This window comes from Sapajus apella, unplaced genomic scaffold (assembly GCF_009761245.1).
Source record: "Sapajus apella isolate SASKATOON/1434 unplaced genomic scaffold, GSC_monkey_1.0 scaffold23, whole genome shotgun sequence".
Classification (NCBI taxonomy): Eukaryota; Metazoa; Chordata; class Mammalia; order Primates; family Cebidae; genus Sapajus; species Sapajus apella.
The window spans coordinates 4,349,535-4,373,180 of NW_022436963.1; the positions used below are offsets into that span (position 1 = coordinate 4,349,535).

The following is a 23,646-nucleotide window of genomic DNA, read 5'->3' on the forward strand; positions in this document are numbered from 1 at the left end:
TTGCTTGTGCCTTTGTCCTCTGTCCTATTCCAAGTGCAAGTTCAGTTAAGTGGGGAGTAAGGGGTCTGGAAAGGACAAGGGAGGAAACCACGCTTGATGGTCAGAGCACTGATGAGACAGAAGTGGGAAACAGGCTCAGGCTCAGGCCTCTGACTAGGTGAGGCCACCGCAGAGGGGCTGGCCTGCAGGACAGTTTCAGTTGCTCAAAGAGGGTGGGGGAGAGTGCAGCCCACTCCAGGTATTGAGCTGCAGAGACAAGAACAGGCCCAAAGGCTCCTCCTGAAGGTTGCTTAGCTCTCCTCTGCTAGAAGCTCTTGACATGCATCTCCCTTGCAAGGGGAAGATCCCCCAGGGCACAGGACATGACCCTAAGCCTGGGGTGGGTGTGGGGAACAGATGTGCGTAGGAGGTCAGGGCCCTCCCAGTGAGATCAGACATACCCAAGTCCTTTTCAGTCTATGATGGAGACTATTTTTATCCTTGAAAGCTCCAGGCAGATGGAACCCAACCAGGAACTGACATTTGGTTATCCCAAATGCCACTCCACTGCTGTCATACTTTGAACCCCACCCCAATCCCCCACCCCGATCCCCATCCTGCCATCCTGGCTCCAGGAGGCCAACATGAGGACTGCCAGGCTTGATCTGAGACAAGTGCTGACATGAGGAATGCCCAGGAATGGAACATGAGCCAAGAGGCAGCCGGGGGCAGGCCAGGCCTCATGGGGGCCTTCCACCGGCTCTGGGGGTGCCCTTGCAGATGGCACCTGGTGCTGCGGCTCTGCCCAGGCACCCACCTTCCAGCCCTGTAGCCTCAGGGATGAGGATGTGGGCTGCTCACTGCTTCTCAGGGGACTTGCTTTAATTCTCGCTAGCGAGGAAGTGGCAATGGCAAGAGCATGTTTTTTTTTTTTCCTGGGCAGATGCTGGCTTCCACTTCTGTCACAAGGCTTTGTAAGGTTCCTTCTCACTCTGGTCGCTGGGGAGAACCTTCTAATTCACAGGGGAATCATTTGTGACCCTGCAACGCTGTTTCAACTCTAGAGAACACACAACCAACAACCACAAATGTGATGGTTTCTTTTTTAAAAAAACTGTAATAAGATGCCAAACTTTATTGTAAACCATTTTACAATGTAAGTACATCATCTTCCCTTTCATTTCAAAAACATGTTTCTATGAATTCTAACACCACTGATTAAATACCCCCACTGGATGGCAGCTAAAGTGGGCCATGGTTTTGCTCGCATAAGTCTGACTTCCAACAAACTTCAGGAAAAGAAAAATCAAATTTAAAACAACCCAACCAACAAACCAACTCATCCACCTGGGAGTTCAAGGTGCTTGTGGCAAATCAGACCATAAGTCCACACCAAAAGCCAAGCCCCTCAGAGCTGCCAATTTCACAAAGTGAAACAGACAGCTCTGCACTCTTAACTACAAGCGTGTGAAACTTCTAAAAGCCAGCCTCACACTCTACAAGGCAGCTGCTCTGGCCTGCGGGAAGCTCCGAGCACTGCCTATCTTAGCCTGGCTGTGAAAAGGCCAGTGAACTGCAGTCTGGAGGGCAGAGTGGGCTGCGGCTGGGTGCTGCTCCCTCCAGGGCTCTGAGGCAGCCTTTGAACATCAACTTGGGGCTACAACCTCCAGGCTTACACTGCCTAGAGGAAGCCACAGCTTGGATATGAGCCTTTTAATATTTTCCCTGAAGAAAGAGGCATGACAGGTGACATTAACCCATGACTCCCTGTTGCCAGGGAGGGCACAAGTTAAAGCTTGAGAGGCCACAGACCCTCCTCTTGCATGTGTTCAAGCCAAGTGGACCAAGAAGCCACCATCACCTGGGCTCACCAATATCCCCCCTTGCCATTGTCAACACCCCTCTGACAGCAAAAGGACATCACAGTACCAACCACCTCTTCCCTTCAGATATGGCAGTTCTACCTCATTAGTTTATGTTCAATAGTTATAAGAAGTTTGTTCATGACCTTGTCTTGCATGATTCCATCACAGCTGGCTTGGCTGAGGTCCAGATTTGGACACATTGGATTGGTAGCACACAACATCCAGCCATCTCATCATTTCTCAAGCACGGTGATGGATGCCATGTGGCCAGGTGAAGAGCTGCACCTCGTAAGGCACCTTGGAGCAGGTGGTGAGGAAACTCATCCCAGGGAGGGAGGGCAGCTCGGGAGGAAGTCCTGACCATGGCCCTCTGATCTGCTCTCGTGGGATGATGCACCACAGAAGAGCCCCCAATGATGGCAGGAGGCACTTCTGGGGATACAGACTTGTATGTATGTACATGTGCGTACACACACACACACACACACACACACACACACACACACGAGGAGGGGAAGACCAAACATGAGAGGACACACTGTCCAGGCCCACACACCAAGAGGCGCCCTTTGGTCAGACACCCTATTAGACCTCTGTCTCCTGGTCAGCCATCTACACTGGCTGCAGCTCAGAGACTAAAGCCCTTTCTGAAAATCAGGATACAGTGGAAAACCACCACTCACCAGCTACCTCTTTATTCCCCAAACCCACTGCTCACCGGGAACTGGGCCGAGCCTTCAGATGAGATGATCTGAGGTCTACATAACCCAGAGTTTGTTTTACAGCTTTCACAGATTATGGCTCTCCTATCCCCTGCCCTGTTTGGAAACATTAGGAGCTCAAGACTGAAAATGAAGCTCTGATTCTGAGCTCTAGGAAGACGGAAGAAACAGCTGCAGGCACAGGTTGTTCAAACCAAAATGAAACAGGAAGGGAGGGATTAGAACTGAGTCAGTGATGCCTTGAGGGAATGACTGTCCTGCCAGGAACATGAGTCCTGGTATTCTCAAATTCAACTCAGAATGGCCTGGTTCCAGCCACTCTTTCCCACTAGAGAGCTGGTGGGGAAATGCCGACTACCATAGCTGTGGTATGGGAGGGAGCACAGAGAGCCATTTTGAACAGGAAAGACACAGACCCCAGGCGGACTCCAATCTCAGGCACTGCCTGGCCTGCTGGCCATGAGGCCCACACTGGCAAAGTTGCCTCCTACTGCAGTTACAGTCCCTGCTCCTCTCAGCACCCTGGCTCTGCATTCCTGGTGGAAGATGGGCTGAGAAGGCCTCTCTAATGCTCACCTCCAAGTCCAGGACAGGCAGGACTCTGAGAGGCAGAGCTGGTAGTCCCCGGGTGCCTGGTTTAACAGCTGGGCTCACTCTCCACAATTCGGACCCAATGTGCTTAAGTGAAACACATATTCATGCAGGTCTAAAAGGAATGTTCTAAGTAAAGTGGCCTCCTCTGCACTTGTCTCACTTAAATTCCACGCTGTCTCCCTTCTAGCTCACACCTCAGTACAGTGGCTTCCTGTTCCTAACCATCCATGGCTGCCTCTGAGCTTGACAAACCATGAGGAGCACCCCTACCTTGCTGCATCCACAGCAGGGAAATTGCTGGGGTCGGCCTATTTCACAATCACTCAGCAAACTCTCAAAGCCACAGGGGCCTGTGGCCATGCTGAGGAGCAGGGGCCATGCAACGGGGAGGGGACATGGCCTAGAAGCACCTTGCCCTGCCTGTGGTTTACAGAGCGAGCTCTCTCACCCCTACCTGCCTTAGCCCCCTCAACTTTGGAGGGCGTGGAAAAAACGATCACTTTGTGAGGCAGATGTTCTCCAGAACACTATGCAAAACAGATGACACTTGGAATGACAGGTACCAGGGCAGCATAAGAGGAGGTTCCTGGCGCTGTGTCCAGAGGCTGGCTCTGAAGGCTGCAGCAGCAGGGGCTGAGAGCCGAGACCATTTTAAACCATGATGGGAGTCTCTGCAGAGACTCCTCTTCTGCATAGGAGTCTGCTAGTCTTGAGTCCTCTCGACACAAAAGATCTCTTAGCTAAGCTCCTTTCTTGGTCAAGGTTAACCAAGACCTTCTAATCTGCCAGCAGAACACTAGAGCTCGTAGGCCCTGGGCAGCGCCCTTCCTGTTTCACACACTCTGCAGCTCCTGGATCTGCATCGAGACCAGCAGTGCTAAGCTTGGGTCTGACCTTCACAGAACCACTGGGTTTGCTGATTCCAGAGAAGGGCCATCCTCCTTCCCTCCCCAATCATCTGTCTCATCTTATCGCAGGGCATCACCAAACTATATTTAAAATAAAAAACTCCCAACCTTTTCCTCCTGCCAGCCCACACCCCGTGAAAGGCAAACAAACCCATTTCTTTGGGAATTAAAAACTTTTTAAATACAATAGTATGAAAATATAACTTAAAAATATAAAAGTCAAACAGCATATGGAAGACTTAAAAATCTCTGTTTTGCCCATTAGTCCCGTAAGTACTTTGTAGGAAATAAACATACCCCCAACCCAGTAACACTGTCACAGCTCATAAAACCAGCTTCAGAAATCAATAGTTACAAAAGCCATTCCGAGTAAGAAAGCATTCCGGTTCCAACTTGGACAATGAGTCACTTTTAGCCTGAAGGCGTTCCGAGTTGCACTGCCCCAGCCCCGGTGAGGGGACCCACCCACGGCCTGTGTGCCTGTGCTTCCTTCCACCTTGCCACCCAGTTGGACACAGGGCAGGGCCTCGGGTAGCTCCCAACACTGCCTGGGACAACAAACACACACACCTCCTTCCTTGCCTATTTGGTCAGTGTTTGTAGTGCAACTGAATGGGGACCTCCAGCCACCGGTGGCCCCCTCGGGCACTGGCTCCTCTTCCCTCTTTTTAAGTCACAGTAGTAGTCTGGGGCAGGTGAGAGCGGGCAGAGACAGCAAGAGGAGCAGAGGTAGAAAGGAAGGGCAGAGGAGGGAAGGAACAACGCTGCAGGATGACCTCTGCACACTGGCGGCTGGCAGGGCCCTCCCGTCACCCCCAGCATGGGAATGTGTCATACGGGCAGCCCAAAGCGGTGCTTCTTTTTCTTCACAGGCTTGAGGGGGGTCAGTCTGCGGAGGTCCTCCTCCACGTCGGACTCCTCCATCTCGTCATCCGCTGAGATCAGGATCTGAGGCAGTGCAGAGGCAGGGCCTGAGTAACCCCCAGCAGGGCCTTCTTCATTTCCCCTCCCTGGACCCTGGGCCCTTCAAGTCTCACTTTTTTTTTTTTTTTTTTTTTGACAGAGTCTCACTCTGTCACCCAGGCTGGAGTGCAATGGCACGATCTCGTCTCACTGCAACCTCCGCCTTCCGGGTTCAAGTGATTCTCCTGCCTCAGCATCCTGAGTAGCTGGGATTAAAGGGGTGTGCTACCATGCCCAGTTAATTTTTCTTTTGTACTTTTAGTAGACAAAGGGTTTCACCATGTTGGCTAGGCTGGTCTCAAACTGCTGACCTGAAGTGATCCACCTGCTTCAGCCTCCCAAAGTGCTGGGATCACAGGCATAAGCCACTGTGCCTGGCCAAGTCTCACATTTCTTTACAAGACAGTGAGGGGAAGCTCCCTGTATTCAATGAGATATGCTAGCCTCCACAGGCCATGTTCACTCCAGGGACACTCATGGGCTACTGAAGCCAGCACAGAGTCGACAGACCCCTCCTCTGCTAATACTCCCCACTTCTCCATCGATCTCCAGGGAGCCGACCCCCACCAGGGCAAACTCAGCAGGGATCTGCAGCCTAAGGTCACCCTGGCTAAAAAAGCTCAACTATAACATATGGAATCCTTGAAGTTGCCTTAAATACTGCAGAGGCAGACTGAAAAGCTTCTTTCAAAAGGAAAAGAAAACATCCGTGGGCTCGGGGAGTCCAGCGTGGCTGCTCTGAACCAGCTCTGTAACTGCTGAAAACAAATAGCAGCACTTTGCTGTCCTAAGTCCCTGGAATGACTCAGCCACGCAGCCGGGGCAAACACACTCATCCCCTACCCACCCACCTGGCTCCTCAGATCTCTGAATACCAGGGAAAGGTTGAAACAGCTTATGTTGGGATCAGAAGGTTCAAAGCCCACCTGTGCAGGGAAACACCAACTCCTCCTATTCTAGGGCAGGGCAGGCAGAATCTTACCCCCTCTTCCCTGCACCGTTCCTCTGCGGGGCTTCCTGCCTCCAGTCTCGGCCCCGACCACCACACTCCCACTGCTCCCACCGCCTCAGCCCGGATCACACAGCATCACCCATCGAGCTCAGCCTGTGTCTCACTGCTTGCCATTCCATCCTATGCTCCAGAATACACGCCACAGTGCATTTCACATTATAGCCCAGACAGCAAACCATGTGACCGTGAATGCTCATGAGCTGCTGCTTCTGCCTTTAACACTGTCTGCCACTCAGCTAATGTTCACCAGGCTCTCGAATGACAGGTGCTAGCCAGATTCTAGGGACAACACCTAGAGAAGACACGGCTTCCCCTCTGTCCTACTCATCTATTGATCTTCTGAAACTCCCTCCAGGCTGGCCCAGGGCCCTCGCTGGGTTGTGTCTATGCCTCAACCTCAGAACAAATTACAGTGTCATGACAAGCTACTTATGCATCCACCTGCACCTCACCCACACATCTGAAGGCCTCTTGGGGAAAATGTTCATCTCAGCTTTTCTGCAGCTCCCACCTGCACACAGTGCTCTCTGCCTCAGGAGCTTCCCAGGCCTCCCATGAGCTGGCCCTGCATGCAGATGTCGGGTGAGCACCGCAGGGCCGCCAGAACACATATCCTGGCCTCAGTGCCGCTATTCATGGCCACCGTTCTTCCCTGACGTCCAAACCTTTGAACTCAGAAGACCAGAAAATAAGGGGAGATGAGGTTCCTCCTACAAGAGCTGGCTATCCCTATATTTTAGACGTTTCTAGCTGTCTTACCCAGCACTTTCCTTGCTCTTTGGTGGTGAGATTCAAATACCCTACTACTTGAAGGTCAACCATTAGGCCCACGACGGTCCTCGTCAGCTCACCAAACAAGGCAGCACCTCCCTCTCCTGTCTGTCTGCTCCACTGATGGAGGGACTGTCACAGGCAAGTCACCCCCATCTGCTCTGCCCTCCTGCCCTAGGCAGGCCCAAGGGACAGCAGGAACGGATCCTGGCTGGACAGAGCCGTCTATTCCTCGCTCGTCTCCGGCTCTGCCTCTTCTCCCGCCCTCTGGTGGCACTGTAACTCAGCACTCAAGGGAAGACCAAATGTAAACACGAGACCAGAGACCCCCTTGAGCCAGTGGTGCACCGGTTTGGCCCTCGGAGAGTCAGGGAGGCCCTACCTCAGACTCAGACTCCTCATGGGATGCGGCCCTCCGGTAGCGGACCTTGCTCCCATTCCTCGAGTCCTGGTTGGCTCCCCTTTCTTCTAGCTTAGCTTTCGTTTTCCCCTTTCTCATGAGGAAATTGTCCACTACCCAAAACATCAAAGCCTGCGGGAAGGAAAAGTGCAGGTTACTTTGGGATAAACCATTTTTCAAAGCAGAGCCGAGCAGCCCCCTATCCACCCACTCCCATTCCAGGTTATAAGAGCCAGAATTATGGAAAGAAAATCCCAATCCAATTGCCCTGCTATCTCCCAAGGCTTAGAAAGAGATTCCCAGTCTCTACTTCCTCGGGTTCAGTTTTCTGATGAATGTGTGCAAGGAATGTGCCCTGAGGGGTTTCTGTTGTGGTAACTGAGGAGACAGCCCGTTTGGGGCCTGGAAGCAAGGTCTCTGGGCACCTGTTCTGGGCCCCTCCCATAGACTACGTATGGGTGGCTGGCACACTCTGCCATCATCTGTTTGTCTCAGCTTCCCTCACCACTTCTGCTTCCTAACTTCTGGCCATTGTGCTCGGGAGCTTCTCAAGATCTGTGGTCAGGAATGAATGATGGGCATGTTTGAAACGATCCTAAAATAGAAGCCGGTGCTATACAAGGGTGGGGCTTCTTGATGGGAGGCCCCGTGGCAGGGAGGGCAAGACAGCTTCTAGGTTCCTCCATTTTGGACAGGGGCCCTGCCTTTTAACGGAGTAATCCCGCCATTTCCAGGTCTGGGGGTGGGAGAGGTGGCAAACGGTCACACAGAAAGACCTGAGGGCTACAAGGTGAGCTTTCTGTCAAACTCAGAACTTTGGACAGGAACCCTGGCAGGCAGGGAGCAAACTGGGGTGAAAACGCAACATGGCACTGACGTTGACAAAGAAGGGGACAATCAGCATGACGATGGCCAGCTTCAAGTCTGGGTTTTCAATGGGATTCAACAGGGCCACCTGTAAAGAGAAGCAGACTCAGTGAGGTACGGAGAGGCCACTGAGAATGTGCCTGGGGTGGGTGGGTGGTACCCACAGGCCCTGAGGGAGCCTTAGCTTAGACATTTCCCCCACAGCCCAATGGGAGCAGCACTTCATGCCCAGGGCTGCAGAGTTCCCAGATGAGACTGTCCACAAGGAACCCCTGGAGTTCACATTGAGCAGCTGGTGCTTTGGCAGCTTTCCTTCAGTGTGGACTTGCAAAGAGCACTGGGCATACAGCCTCTGAGCCAGAGCAAAGCAGTGTCCACCAGGAGAGTGGAGTGTGGGCTTCTGGGGGCTGGAGGAGTGAATGCAGTGGATGCTCATTACAGACACTAGCAATGAGGCCCCAGTCTACTTTCTAACAGAAATCCTGCACCATAACCACCCCAAAAACACAACAGCTCTGAAAAGCCTTGGCTTATTTTCTTAAATAAAATTCAGCCACAAATAAAACCCAAAGGAGGCCAAGCTCTGAGCCACTTGTTCTCAAAGGCTTCTGGCTGGTCTCATATGGGCATGCGGAGATGAGGAGTGGGGGGTTTATCTACACAGAACTGGGGTCAAAGGGCAGAGGCCAGGGTGGGGGTGCGATGGGCTGGCCAGGAGCTCAGCACTTTGATGGTCACAGACTGTGGAAGCTGCCCATGGCACCAAATGGCTTAAACTACCAGCCAGCAGAGGTGTGTGACAGGACATTTGCCAATGTAGAAACATGTATGGTTGCAAGGCCCAAAAACCAACATTAGACGGTAGGCAACCCCAGGGCAGGGAGTGTAATGCATTAGTTTTAGACAACCCAAGGCTTCATCTAGAACAGACATTTGAAGTGGATGGATGCTAAGAATGACAAGCTCTTTGGAGTAGCTGCCACATCAGACCAAACCCAGGACACATTCACAGAGGTAAAACAGAAGTTTGGTTTTCCTAGAGTTGGCGTGTGTGGGTGATGGGAGGAAGTGCTGTTTGTGCAGTGTGGCAAGGAGCTACGAACACAGGGACGAAGCAAACCTTTTTCCACTGAAGTATTAGGAGGACGATGAAGACGACAGATTTTTCAAAAATCATGATCACGATGTAAAGGGCGCACTGCCCGACCCAGGCTCCACACTGCAGAGGGTCTCCTGCAGGGATAGGTGGATGCTTAGTCACATGCGGCCCAGGCATCCGAGTGAGACATTGTCCCCACCCCACTCTCCCACACGCACCCTAGAGCCCTGGCTCTGAAGATACTTTATGAGCCCCCCAAAGCCCAAAAGATTAGCTCATCCTTAACAGACAAATGCAGTGTTTTAAATAAAATCAGAGAATCCCTTATTTGAAGATACTAAAATGGCCTTTAAGAGATACTAAGACAGAATTTAAAAGCACTAAAGTTAGGAAGTACTCATTGCTGGAGCTTAGAAAAGCTGTTCTTTCTGCCTCCTGGCAGCAGAAGCTGTATGAAGCAAGACTGCTATTCTTATCCATTGTTGATTTTTCCAGTGACAGCAGGGCTGCCCCTCCCGTTTCTGCCCACGAGCGGACTGATGTTTGTGGATGATGAAGCAGGACCCAGCCGCTTTGTCTCCCATCTCCCCACCTCCCATCCCTTACCCCACTCCCCGGCCTGTCCCTGATGCCTCAGCCTTGAGAGAAGGAACGTGACTCTGTAGGAATTCAGACTCTCACTGTCCAGCATGGGTCACCCAAACACCTTGGCCAGGGAAAAGGAAGAGAGAGACTCTTGAGGCAAGGAGGTGGGAGGGATGTGCCGGGGCCCAGGGCTGTGACAAAGGTCCACCTGGGACCCCTTCAGTCACCATGTTTGAGTAACCAAGGGACCTAATAGTGGAAGGTGGGGGACGTGCAGGCCCTGGAGTACCTCCAGGACGTTTTGAAAAGGACCTGACAAAGAGAAGACCAGCCTCTTCAGGAAAGGATCCTGTGACACAAATAACCCTAGGGTAGCCCCTAGGAGCCACACAGGCCTCCCCAAAGTGGGAGACCCAGGGGAGAGCACAGTTTGGGAAAGTTGCATGGGGCTCACCTAGGAAGCTCTGCCAGAGTGCCTGACCACAGCTGGCCAGTAGAGGGGGTACAGGGTAGCATTTCGGGGGGAACGGGGGGGGGGGGGGCAAAAGCCCTAATCCAGGCTATGAGAAGAGAATGTGGTCCAAAGAGAAATCTCCAGCTTCTCATTTGGCTTTATCATTTCCGTAGCAATCCCTGTTTGGGCACCTGTGCTGGAGGCCCACACCCTGCCCGAGCCTGTCAGCTGTACACAAGGGAATGCCTTTATGCAGCTGTAATGGACAAAACACCAGGCCATTCCCTTTTCTGGAAAACTCTGGGAGAAGTGTGGCAGAAAGCAGGCAGAAACATCAGTCGCCTCTTCTGAGGTCTTTCTACTTTCACTTAAGGGATAGGAGACATTTGAGCCAAAAAACCCATTTCAGAAGCACAATCCCTCCTTGCTAGGTTGTTAATGGGTTTTGCAATCCTTCTCCTTTGGGTAAGTCACCTAACTTTATTGAGAACGGTTCTTAAAACAACAGATAAACTTATTTGTGAGAAACCATTAAGTAAGTTTGAGGATGGTCGGACAGAGAAAGTGCCGCTAGGAAATCTCTCTGCTGAGTGTTCAGGCGCCAGCAGAGCGCATGGCACCGCTTATTTACTATCGAAGGACGTCCGCTCGCTCAGCGTGCTCACTCCATCTGCTCTTCAGTTTTCAGTGACTGACAAGGAGGAAAATGCTTTTCCTCCCATCTGCCTCACGTTGCCCCAATGTTGTAAGTTTCTGCTGTGCAACTTAGCTGAAGCTACCTCTTTAATTTAGATGCTAAAATAAGAAAGTTCAGAAACATGTGAAGAAAGAGAAAAAGCACCTGTAACCCCCTCTGGCACACCATTTCCTCTGGGCACCCAGATCTCACACAGCCATGGTTGGGAGAAGTGCATGTGGCTGCTGTTTCTCCTGAATCCTGTTTCACTTGTGAGTCTTTCAAACATCCCCCCATCTCCTCTTTAAAGGACAGACATGCCAGGCAGTGTTGCCTGTCTTGCTTTGTCGTTGCTGTTATTGTCTTCTTAGAGATGGGGTCTCACTCTGTCATTCAGACTGGAGTGCAGTGGCATGAACACTGCTCACTGCAGCCTCAAACTCCTAGGCTCAAGTGACCCTCTTGCCTCAGCCTCCCAAGTAACTGGGACTAAGGATGAGTGCCATCATGACTGGATAATTATTTAAATTTTTTTTGTAGAGACGGGGTCCTGCTTTGTTGCCAAGGCTGCTCTTGAGCTCCTGGGCTCAAGCGACCCTCCCCTCTTAGCCTCCCAAAGTGCCGGGAATAACAGGTGTGAGCCACTGCACCAGGCCTTTGTGTGTCTTGCTTTTTACCACAATGAACAGCCTCAGGCATGTGGGTGTTTTGTTTGGGTTGAATTATTCCCTCAATATCTAAGTCACAGGTATAGGGGCCAAAAGGAGGGAACACATCAGTGGTGAGAGGCTTCCAAAAGGGAGCATTTGGCCAGGGATGGACAGCAAGGCCCATGATGCACTGTGACCCGGCTGTCAGGGGTTCCACATGGGAAAGAGTGGCCTGGTAATCAGAGTGCAGATACCATGCGTCACTTGATCTGGTCCCAATCGCTGGGGACTGTGTGGCTTATTTCCCTGAGTCCCACATTCTCATCAGCAAGCTCATGGCCTTCTCTTCTAGGAACAAAAGACACATCCTAGAAAATAAGCCCCTCTTCTTCTTCACTTGCATGAGAAGAGAGCTCTGGGGCCTCTTGGAATTACTGCCTCAAACGGATGGGCAGGATAACAGGTATGGGAAGCAGCATAATGACCCCATACAAATCTCTGGAACGTGTGAGTGTGTAGCGTCACACAGCAAAGGGGAATTGAGGCTGCAAATGGAATTAAGGTTGCTAGTCAACTGACTTTAAGACAGGGAGCATATCCGGAGTGTCCAGGTGGGCCAGTGTAATCACAGGGACACTTGAAAGTAGAAGGCCACAGGAGGTCAGAGCAACTCGATGTAGGACAAACCCAGTGACTGTTGTTGGCTTTGAAGATGGAGAGAGAAGCCATAAGCCAAGGCTTATAGGCAAACTCTAGAAGCTGGAAAGGGAGAGAAAACAATCTTCCCAGAGGCTCCAGAAACCAGCCCCATTGACACTGGGACTTTAGCCCGATGAGACCCATGGCGGACTTCTGAACGAAAAAAGAGAATCCACTTGTGTTGTTTCAATTGTGCCATGAAGTTTGTGGAAATCTGTTATAGTAGCAATAGAAAAAACTGGTAACTGAGCAGACAAGCTATCCTTCCTCAGCCTGGGGAGGACTCAGGATGGTCCCTGCAGCTTGATTTGGAGACATTTTGGCTTGAAGACTCTGGCTTCAAAGGCAGTGGTGGGATGACCCAGGGCCAGGGGGGCAGGCCAAGAGGTTGAGAAGGAGGCTGAGACACAACCACTGTCTTCTTCCTTTCCATCCATCCTTGGGAATGCAGACAAAATGTGAGGGAACAGCTGGTAGTAATAATTCTTAGTGTATCCGAACCAGACCTGATCTTCACTCCCAAGTGACAGAGTGGCTCCTGACTTACTGTGGTGAATCCACCTTAGCACTGGTCAGCTATAATAGAGATAGGAGCCCGCCTCCTAGAAGCTATCTCAACTGCAAAGGAGTAGTTGTGAGCACTGTCCGTGGAGGTGGTGGGAGGGTTTAGGTATCCTGGTGCAGCAGGCCCAGGCTCCCACAGCCACGCACTGGCTGGGTAAGCTTCCTGCATACTTAACTACTCTGGGTGCCCATCTATAAATGAAGAGGATGCTGCGCTGGTCCCCCCTCTGTGGTCCATTTTGTTCTGCAGCTGAGGACTCAATGACTTGCAGCTTCTTAGAAGCCTTCCCTGGAGCCACAGGAGGCACATGCTGTGTGCTGGACACTATCTTAAGTCACTGACTCATCAGGCATCAAATAACGGGGCTAAGAAAAGCCCTCCCCTGAGCTCATCTCCCCTCAACAGAGACAAACAATTACTTAAGATTTCTAGAAATACCCAAGGTACTCATAGCCAGCTCCATGAATTGGCACCCCTTTTAAACTGTCAGTGCCTTGTGAATCTTCAGCCATCTAGGAGTGAGTGGCCTTGAGCCCAGAGCCATGAGCTCTTTGGGAGGCATGACTAGGAGAGGAGAATGGGCATCCCCAATTCCCTCTGCTCTTCCTCCCTCTTGTCCTGCATGCCCCTCTCGAGGCAAAGGCGCTACTGATGCTGCTCCACCTGCTAAGAGGAGCTCCTGCCTGCAGCCAGGGCCAGCTGTGGGGGTGGGGAGAGCTGACACTACCCGTAGCTGTGCTGAAACCTCAGAGGGCAGTGAGGGCCTGAGGAAGGCACCTCTCACTGGCAGCCCCCACTGAGGCCACATCCAAATGTTTCTCATGCTCAGAGCCAGCACCAAGGTAGATTCCTACCCAAGCTGTATCCCATGGGGTCTGAGATGGGAGTGGTTCATGGCCGGGCCAGCATCCATAGGTAACTGTTTTAAGCCGTGTCTTTGAGTGAGTGACAGGTACATGACAGATGTTGAGTGGGGTGGGCCTGGAGTCAGGAGACAGCAAGGCAATTTGGTCCCAGAGGGGAGGCACCCTCCAGTACCAGCCATGTGGAGTGGCCCAATGACAGGACAAGCACAGATGTGCAGAAGAAAGAGGGACAGGGCTTGCCACCTCGCTAATGAACACAAAATGAGAGCTGCCCCATCTCTCAAACCTGGTAGGTATGTGGTGTGAGCTCTATAGGAAGCTTGGCAGAATGAAGAGGCCCTTCAGCCCTGTGTGTGGGACTGCTGGTGTCTTCTAGTAGAAGGGGCAGACATCCAGCTCTCTCCCTGCATCTAGTGTCTCCTGCCTCCTGCCACCTTCTCTGCTGTAAGGTGATGGCTTTGGCAGTGAAGCAGGCACCCACACCCACAGGAGGGTGTGCTCATACCCAGAGCAGCCCCCTCAACCACACAGAGGAGACAATGGCAGCTCCCCAGATATTTCTGGATCTGTTTGCCCGGTGGGCCACGTAGGGCAAGGAGCAGAGACCCCCCAGCAGTCCCCTCGCGCCCTGTCTGGCATCCACAGTGTTACCATATTCGCCGAAGCGCAGGGACTCCCACTGCTGCCACTCCACCAGGACGCTGACAGCGCGCACCCCCACGTAGATGAGCAGCATGCCCACAGTGGCGTCCAGGAGGAAGTTGATGAGGTACCTGTGAGGACAGGGCACATGCACAGTCAGGGCAGAAGCTATGAGGTCAGAGGTCATGGCTGACACGGGGGTGGCCTAAGGGAAGTGGATGGATTCAGCATTTGTCTGGCCCCATTCTAGGGGCTGGCAGTGTTCATGTGCCAGTGCAGCTCTCACTTCTAGATGCCCCCCAACCATGTGCCAAAGCTCATCAGAAGCAGAACAAACTGAGGGAGGTGGGTGAGGGACAAAGAAACTTTAAAACTGCCAGTGCTCCTGCCAGGCGAACGTTCAACGGAAGACCTAGTACCTGGAAGCAGCCAGGGAAATCAATAGGAAAACAGAACTTAACTGATGGCAGAAACACCTGTGCAGTGATTCCGTTCACGCCCTGACAGTCCAGCCCATGAGGACCCAGACGGTGCTGCTGTACCTGAGAGGTTCAGGAAAACAGCCTCTAGGGTTTTGTAGACAATGAGGGCAGGGCCACATGGCCTTCACCCTTCCCCATCTGCAGTCAAGCACAAGTAATACTTTTACACTTTTTTTGAGATGGTGTCTTGCTCTATCGCCCAGGCTGGAGTACAGTGGTACAATCTCAGCTCACTGCAGCCTCCATCTCCTGGGTTCAAGTGATTCTCCTGCCTCAGCCTCCCAAGTAGCTGGGATTACAGGTGCCTGCCACCATATCCAACTAATTTTTGTATTTTTAGTAGGGTTTCATCATGTTGGCTGGTCTCGAACTCCCAGCCTCAAGTGACCCACCTGCCTCAGCCTCCCAAAATGCTCGGATTACAGGCCTAAGCCACCACGCCCGGCCTACACTTTAAAGAGAGACCTTTACTCCCCGTGGGAAAAGGCAAGATAACTGGGGGAGAGAGAGGAGGAAGCTCTGAAGGACATGCTACCTGGAATGTGTTCTTGTAAGGTCTGTTTCCGTCTGACACAAAATCTTTTCCCTCACCAAAGAAAGGCCCTTTGTCACTCATCCTCTCTTGTGGGCCTTGTTCCTGATCCAGCTGAGCCCTGTTGACCATAAGCCCCAGCTCTCTATGGCAGACAGAGAGGAAGACAAGGGCACGGGGTCCAGTACTGACCCTCTGTGATACCACGTGGCTCTGAAATCCTTGCAGGTAAGCTCCAGGACACCACATGCCCCACCTGCGGTGAGCTTTCCAGTTACTGAGGCTTGAGACATTTTGCGCAGCCTCACAGCCTCCTGTGCTGGGCTGGGGCTTTGGTGGTGTGCACAGCACTCTGATGTCAGAGGGCGCACCCTATGCTAGGGTGGGTCAGCGGGAAAACCAGTGCAAAAAGGGAGGAGACATTTCTCCTGCCTGCCCTTCCTCTGTAAAATCACAAGGGGTCACTCTCAGACCAGAGATGGCAGGAGCAGCAATTGCTTCCAAGGAAATTTGTCTCCGGCCTGAGGCTATGCTGCTCTCAGACACTTAAATCTAATTTGTGTCCAGAGCATCTCATGCCTTCCAGGAGAACAAGGACATATGATATACATACAGGCCTTACTTTCATTCATTCACTTAGCAAACATTTTCGAGCCTACTGTGTGCCACGCCTTGGGAATAAAGAAAGTTCTATGTTCCATATTCAACACAGGTGATTCTGGCAGAGAGCAAAGCATCATGAGGGCCATGGAGCCAGACTGGCTGGGCTCTGTGACTCCTAAGGGGTGTGAACTTATGGTATATATAACCTCTCTGCCTCAGTTCCCCAACTATAAAATGGAGGTAATCAAAATCTCTATTAATATATGGCAGGCTGCTTTGAGGACCAAGGGAGGAGGAAGACAGGGCCAGGATGAGGTAGGCAAGCCTCCTCTGCCACTCCACCTGCTAAGAGAAGCACCATTTGGGTGCCATCAGCAAGGAGGACAGAATATCACGGGCGGATTGAGGTCACAGACGGATTGCTCTGGGGGCTGCCTGGAAGGCACGTTGCAGTGATAAGGTGGAACAATCCATGGTCTGTAGGTCAAAGAGGTCAATGATGGTCAACAACAGTTTTGACCCTGAGTGGCTGACACCACAGAGAAGCCCCGGTGTGTTCTGGTTCCAGCGGAAAGACATTCCTGTAGAGCGTTATCCTTCCTTGCCAGCGGCTGCTTGGAAACTGGGAGACATAAGGACACTAGAAAATCAAAGGACAGAACTTGGATTGATGAGCAGAAAGCCAGTGTTTGGGGAAAGTGTCACCATGCAAAGCCCTATGAGCCAACTGACAGCTGTGTATGTGAGCTCCAGGACAGCCGGCACAGGACGGTCTTTCAGAGGAGCACAGACGAAAAGAGGAGCACCCTTTCCCCAATCCAGAGGGAACAGAACCAGCAGCAGAAAGCAAGGCCAGCCTGTGTTTTCAATGGAGGGGCAGCTGTTGTTTACACTCAAATAGGGGCCACTTACAGTGAACAAGGGTCCTCTTCAGTGAGATCTGCTAGGTATACATTTGCAAAGTGGATGAATAGCATTCCTATGGCTTGTTTGGAAGTATCTAAGAACCTGTACAAAATAAAACCAGCACTGGTTATCGGCCTGACAGGAGGGCAATATCTAATTTGAGGAAAACGAGAAGTCAGAAACAGGAAAAAAGCCACCCCAACCTTCCAATCACTGGTCACCTCTTCCTGGGGTCTTCTGTACTAACTCAGGCTTGGCATCCCAGCCACCTTTCAAAGCCTTCAATAATACTGCCTTGGAAATCCCTAAAAGGCCAAGGATTGATATCTAAAATACAGCCGGGCGCGGTGGCTCAAGCCTGTAATCCCAGCACTTTGGGAGGCCGAGGCGGGTGGATCACGAGATCAAGAGATCGAGACCGTCCTGGTCAACATGGTGAAACCCCGTCTCTACTAAAAATACAAAAAATTAGCTGGGCATGGTGGCGCGTGCCTGTAATCCCAGCTACTCAGGAGGCTGAGGCAGGAGAATTGCCTGAACCCAGGAGGCGGAGGTTGCGGTGAGCCGAGATCGCGCCATTGCACTCCAGCCTGGGTAACAAGGGCAAAACTCCGTCTCAAAAAAAAAAAAAAAAAAAAAGATATCTAAAATACATTTTAAAAAATTTTCATTTTCTTGCTTCAAAATAAAATGCTCAATCACTGCTTTGTGATGAAGCCCAAGGTGCCTCTGTTTTAAAGAGTTCCCGTTCAACTTCACAATGAGCTAAATTACGTGCAAAATTAACAAGACTTGCACAAATCCAGTACTGCAGCTGGATCCCTAAAGAAATTTCAGCTGCTGCCGTTTAAACAATGGGCTGGATCAGGGTAGGAAAATGTTTTCTATCCTGAATAAAAAGGACCAAAGAATAAATATTTGAGGTTTTGTGTACCATAAGGTCTGTCTCAACTCCTCAGCCCTGCTGCTGGGGAATGACAGCAGACATAGACACAGCTAATACAACCATACACACGGGGCCTGTGGGCTGCAATGTGCCAGCCCCTGGACTAGATGACAAGCATTTCAAAAAAGAAAAAACAAGGGCATTAATATCTGAGAGGAGCTATCCCTCCGCCCATGTAGCAGGAGGACAGTGGAGATGGCATATGCCTTCAGTATGTCCTCTGTCACCAGCACCAGGCAGCCATTCTCCTCTGTGATCGAGGGATCTCTTGGACATGGCTGCCTCTCACAGCCTACCAGCTGGGCAGGGTCTCAGGACTGCAGAGGTCATCCAGACTGACCCAGTGACAGTGTCTGAAAAATCATTCCCTACACTCATCGGAAAGAGGAGTCACCAAAAGACAATGTATGTAAGACTCAGAAATCCCAAAATCTAGGTCTCTACCAGGTCCTGCCCCAGCCTTGAGGTGGGAGTCACATATTCTAAAGTTAACAGGGTTTGAGAAAAATCAATGGAAAATAAAAGAATTATCAACATTCAGCAGCAACATGTTTAAGAACAAGTAAGTACACGTTTTAAAATTTTATCAGAGTGATTACTGATGTTTCCTCTGAAGGAGAAAATGACTATTTTGTTAGGAAAGATGAAAGCCCAAGGCAGCAGTCTAAAACAGGCAGCTTCTTGTGGACATGGTGGTGTCCGGAAAAGCTGTCTCCTTTTAAGTGATGTATTAGTTTGGAGTTTTGTCTTTAGAATCTACTTCTGAAGCTTTACCGCCATTTTACAAAGGAAAAACTGAGACCGCGGGATCATCCTCTGTGAAATAAATATGTGTTTGATATGTATCAAAGTCATTATATAAGAAATATATGTTTGGTCTCTGTCCTGGTTTCCAACACAGAGCTCTTAAAACACTTGTAATCTCCTGAGTAACAGAGGTGCTAAGAGGGGTTTTTGTTCTAGTATTTGGTCTCTGGCCTTGGTCCTGATATGAGCACCTGAAACCCATGGAATTTCCTGGAAGACTGGAGCCTTTTACTCTAATGAATCAAGTCTTAGTGGGCTCCTGGATAGCTTCAGGATGGGCTAGTCACCAAAAAGACCAAGTCATGTTTAGAAGCTTTGAACTTTCAGCCATAATCGCCCATCCTCCAGGGAGAATAGAGGGGCTGGAGACTGAGTTAATAATCAATCATGCCTCCATGATGAACCCTCCATAAAAATCCCTAAACAATGGGATTTGGAATGCTTCCAGGCTAGTGAACACGTCCACATACTGGGAGGGGAGCATACCCTAATTTCTGTGCTCAGGATCCTTCTGGATCTAGCACTGTGCAACTCGTCATTTAGCTGTTCATCTGTATCCTTTATAATAAACCAGTAAATGTAAGAAAATGTTTCCCTGAGTTTTATGAGTCATTCTAGCAAATCAATGAACCTTAGCGGGGAAGTGGGAGGGGGTTGTAGGAACCCCTGACTTTATAGCCAAATTAGACAGAAATGTGGATATTCTGAGGACCCAACTACTTGCAACTGGCATCTGGAGAAGGGGGCAGTTTGTAGGATTGAGCCCATAACCTGTGGATTCTGTTCTAACTCCAGGTAGTTAAGTGTCAGAATTAAATTATGGGACACCCAAGTGGTATTTGCAGAGTTGGAAAACTGGTGGATGTTGGGGAAAGAGAACCGTCGTATATTTGGTGTTAGAAATATTTTTAGTAGAGAAATAGTTTTCCTTTATGCTAAGACCAAGAAAGACTTCTTTTGGAGAGAGGGGCATTTATATGCCATGTCTGACTGATCTCCAAATTTAGGTTAATTTTTGCTTGCACATTATACACTACAGAATCTAGGAATTTAAACCAAATCTAACAACAGGTAGACACAGATGAAGGAGGCAGCATCAGGGACTGATGTATTTGTGTATCTTCCATCTTTCAGAAGTGGAAGCAGAGTGATTCTAAAATAAAGGTAGGATCAAAAGTTAGTTGGAGAAACAGAAATCCTTTCATAATATAGATAGTTCCTGATGGATTTAACTCAGGGATTCCAGATACATTACATATCATTGCTCACATTCCATGCGTTCACATTCCACCCCCAAAACCCCCAACATAGTCAAAAGCACTCCGGAATGAGTTAATACCTAAACACATACCATATCCTCCACGGACGTCTTTCATGCTTTGGTTCTCTGAAGCGTTTGACTGAAAGAAAAGACAGTCATCAGTAGCTTTCCAAAGTAACATAAAGCAAGATGCACACAATGAGCTGGGTTATCAGTCTATTCACTGTATACATAACCAAGGTAAGGTACTTTCTCTTTCAACACATGACAACATACAGCAAGCCCAGCGAAGGTCACTGAGGTCCTGTGTTGCTGATGATCGGTATGGACTCCACAGCTTAGGGAGAAGGACTCCTCGTGACCTGTGTTAAACTGTATTTTCTCCTTTGTGACACACAAGGCTCACTCAGATAAAGACTGGTAACAACAAAGTGCAACACAGCTGCTTCTAACTTCGGGATGTGCTCATCCAAGGACAAATCCATCATCCACTCAGATGTTTACTGAGCGCCTACTCCAACCCAGGCACTGAAGATACAAAGGTAAAACCAGTTGTCTTGCAACCAGAGGGCTAGACACATACATATCACATACAGCGTGATATGTGCTAGAGAAGAGGAAAGTCTGCGGCAGAATGACGGATGGCGCAAGGGAAGGATGGCCAACCTTGCTGAAGGGATGGCTAAGGACCAAAGTGTCTGTATGTCTTCTATCTTTCAGTGAAGAAGAGACTTCACTGATGGCGTACGGTCAAGCCAAGCCACGAAGACTGGCTAAGAGTTTGGCAAATAGATCAGGGAGGAGAGAGAAGATACGTTCTGGGAAATATCACAAGCCAATAGGTACAGGAACAAAGCATGGCAGAGTGTGTTTGGTCTAATTTAATTTGGCTTCAATACAGCAGGTAACAAGGAAACCTCCTGGGGGAAAAACAGGTAACAGCGTGACAAATTGAGTAGGGGCCAAATGAGGGAGGGTCTTCAATGCCAAGCCAAGGAAACAGCAATGAACCCTGCAGGAAAGGAAAAGCCATGAAGAGTTCTGAGCATAATCAAAGACGTGTTAGGACCAAGTTTTAGAAAGGTAGCTCTATGGCTGGATGTGATGGCTCATGCCTGTAATCCTAGCACTTTGTGAAGCTAAGGGATGAGGATTGCTTGAGCCCGGAGTTCAAGACCAGCCTGGGTAACAGAGTGAGACCACATCTCAACCAAAAAAATTTTTTTAAGTATCTGTGGGTGGTGGTATGCATCTCTGGTTCTAGCTACTTGGGAAGTTGAGGTGGGAGGATCACTCGAGCCCTGGAGATTAAGGCCGCAGTGAGCCAAGACTGCACCACTGGGCAGTGGTGGAACAGAGCCAAAAAAAAAAGAAAGGCAGCTCTGTTAATCTGTTAATTGAGTAACAGTGGATGTCTGGGCATTCATTCAGCAACAACCTGATTGACCTTGGATGGCAAAGAACTCACCCGATTTACGTTTGAACCTTGGGTCTGTGCAGACCGGACGGCCTGAACAAGAGGAAATGAAAAGTTTTGAAACTAAGCATCCCCTATTGAAGCACTAGGCAAGTACTTCCACAATGATTCTATCTACGAAAACAAACACTGAAAGTGCTGCCTGTGTGATGTTTTCCCACAGAAAAGGAAGAAACAGATGTTGACACAAGCCTGAAGAAGATGCCTCGTTACTCCTGGTGGCAGGCAAAACCCAACTTCTGGCCAGCAAGGGTGCAGGAGAAGGGAGACAGGGAGGGAGAAAATGGTAGCCAAGACAGTAACCCCTACTCTCTGAATAAACACAGGCAGTCTGTATTTGCCAGGCAAGAACTGCCTATACAAAGAATTACAGTCACAAGTCTGTTGTTGAGAGAGACATGTTGATAGAGAGAGACCAGTGAACAGGTGAAGTTGTGAGGTCTGCTATCTCGTTGACACATCACAGATCCCAAACCTCAATGCCAGAGAATCTGGAGTCGAGGCCAAGAGGTTCTGCTTGCCCGAACAGCTCTTGGAAGCAGGAAGCCCCTTTCCTTAAGCATGCCAGGTCTCACCCAGCAGCTGGAACTCAGGAAAGAGACGGGAGAAGGCCAGGACAAAACCCTCTGGAGAGAATGCCCCCAGTCAGGGCCAGAGCATGCTCATTTCTCCTTCAGGGGAATCTGTCCCCAGCACTATAAAATAAAGGATATCAAATATATCCTGAGGAGCATGTCCTTGTTCCTAGGAGATGCATGCTGAAGTAAGAGAGTGGCTGCAATTTACTTCTGAGTGGTTTGGAGGAATGTTACATATTATCATTATAATTATACATAAGAAATGTATTACATTATAAATGGTTTTATAATGATAAATAATAAATACAGCAAATTATATAAATCTGTTATAATTATACCATGTCAACATTATATATATATATAAAGGGAAAGAGAAGCAAATGTGGTATTATAGGCTGAATTGTGCCCCCTCCTTCCCTCCTCCAAAGTCATATGTTGAAGTCCTAACCCGCAGCCCCTCAGAGCATGACTATTTGGAGACAGGGCCTCTGAAGGGGTAATTAAGGTTTAATGAGAGCATGTGAGCAGGCCCTAATCCAGTATGACTGGTATCCTTATAAGAGGAGGAGATTAGGACACAGATGTGTGAGTGCACCAAGAAAAGACCATGCGAGAACACTCAGAAGGCGACCATCTGCAAACCAAGGAGAGAGGCCCCAGAGGAAACCCAACTTGCTGACTGACACCTTCATCATGGACTTCCAGATTCCAGAACCATGAGAAAACACATGTCTACTGTTCAAGCCACCCAGTCTGTGATATTTGGTTACAGCAGTCTGAGCAAACGAAAACACTGAGCAAATGAAAACACGCAGCGTCGCAATACTGGCAAACCTAGGTGAAAGGTATTTGGCTATTCATTATACTATTCTTTAGACTTTTCTGTAAGTTTAATATTTTTCAAAAAAAAAAAGTTTGGGGAAAAACATCCCAGTAGAATGAACTAGTGTAACCATTCAAACGTCAACACGGGCTGGGTGCAACGGCTCACACCTGTAATCTAAACTTAGGGAGCCCAACGCCAGTGGATTGCTTGAGCCCAGGATTTGAGATCAGCCTGGGCAACACTGTGAGACTCCATCTCTACAAAGAAAAAACAAAATTAGCTAGGTGTCTTGACACATGCCTGTGGTCCTAGCTGCTTGGGAGGCTGAGGTGGGAGGATTGCTTGAGCCCAGGAGGTTGAGGCTGCAGTGAGCTGAGATCGCATCACTGCACTCTAGCCTGGGAAAGATTCTGTCTCTAAATAAATAAATAAATAAACAAACAAAAAACAAAGATCAACTTGGCAATATCTATCAAAATTTTAAATGCCCATGCTTTTTTAATCTATAATGCATGCCAGATATATACTATACAAGTATTACTGCAGGTATGCCAGGATGTATAGGAATATTCATTGCAATATTGTCGTAACTTAAACTGATGCCTGTCAGTATGGGGTTAGGTCTATATGACACACTACATATGTTCAATATGTACTGTGTAGCCTGGGCAACATGATGAAACCCTGTCTCTACAAAAAATTTAAAAATTAGCCAAGCATTGTGGTGTGTACCTGTAGTCTCAGCTACTAAGGAGGCTGGGGTAGGAAGATCATTTGAGCCCAGGAGTTCAAGGTGCAGTGAACTATGACCGCATCACTGCACTACAGCCTCGCCAACAAAGCTAGACTCTGTTGGTAAAAAATAAGGTAGGCCAGGTGCAGTGGCTCATGCCTGTAATCCCAGCACTTTG

General features: G+C 49.6%; 1 protein-coding gene across 5 annotated transcripts in view; it reads right to left on the minus strand.

The window, feature by feature from the left end:
* Window positions 1-1,070: 1,070 nt before the first annotated feature.
* The window catches only part of LOC116559407 (store-operated calcium entry regulator STIMATE), a 61,135-nt gene continuing 38,559 nt past the window's right edge, over window positions 1,071-23,646 (minus strand). The window contains exons 2-9 of one of the 5 annotated variants that reach the window (XR_004272446.1): window positions 19,945-19,993; window positions 16,847-16,942; window positions 14,327-14,448; window positions 9,202-9,314; window positions 8,092-8,169; window positions 7,197-7,346; window positions 6,485-6,708; window positions 4,927-5,016 (exon numbers count right to left, since the gene is read on the minus strand). Coding sequence is in view for 3 of the 5 variants with exons in the window: in XM_032290186.1 (XP_032146077.1) it covers window positions 4,900-5,016; window positions 7,197-7,346; window positions 8,092-8,169; window positions 9,202-9,314; window positions 14,327-14,448; window positions 16,847-16,942; window positions 19,945-19,993 (725 nt within the window). In the remaining 2 variants the exon portion in view is untranslated. Of the gene's footprint in view, window positions 5,017-5,330; window positions 6,709-7,196; window positions 7,347-8,091; window positions 8,170-9,201; window positions 9,315-14,326; window positions 14,449-16,846; window positions 16,943-19,944; window positions 19,994-23,646 lie in introns of those variants that run through there. The other 4 variants (XR_004272445.1, XM_032290186.1, XM_032290188.1 and 1 more) reach the window with 4 other exon arrangements.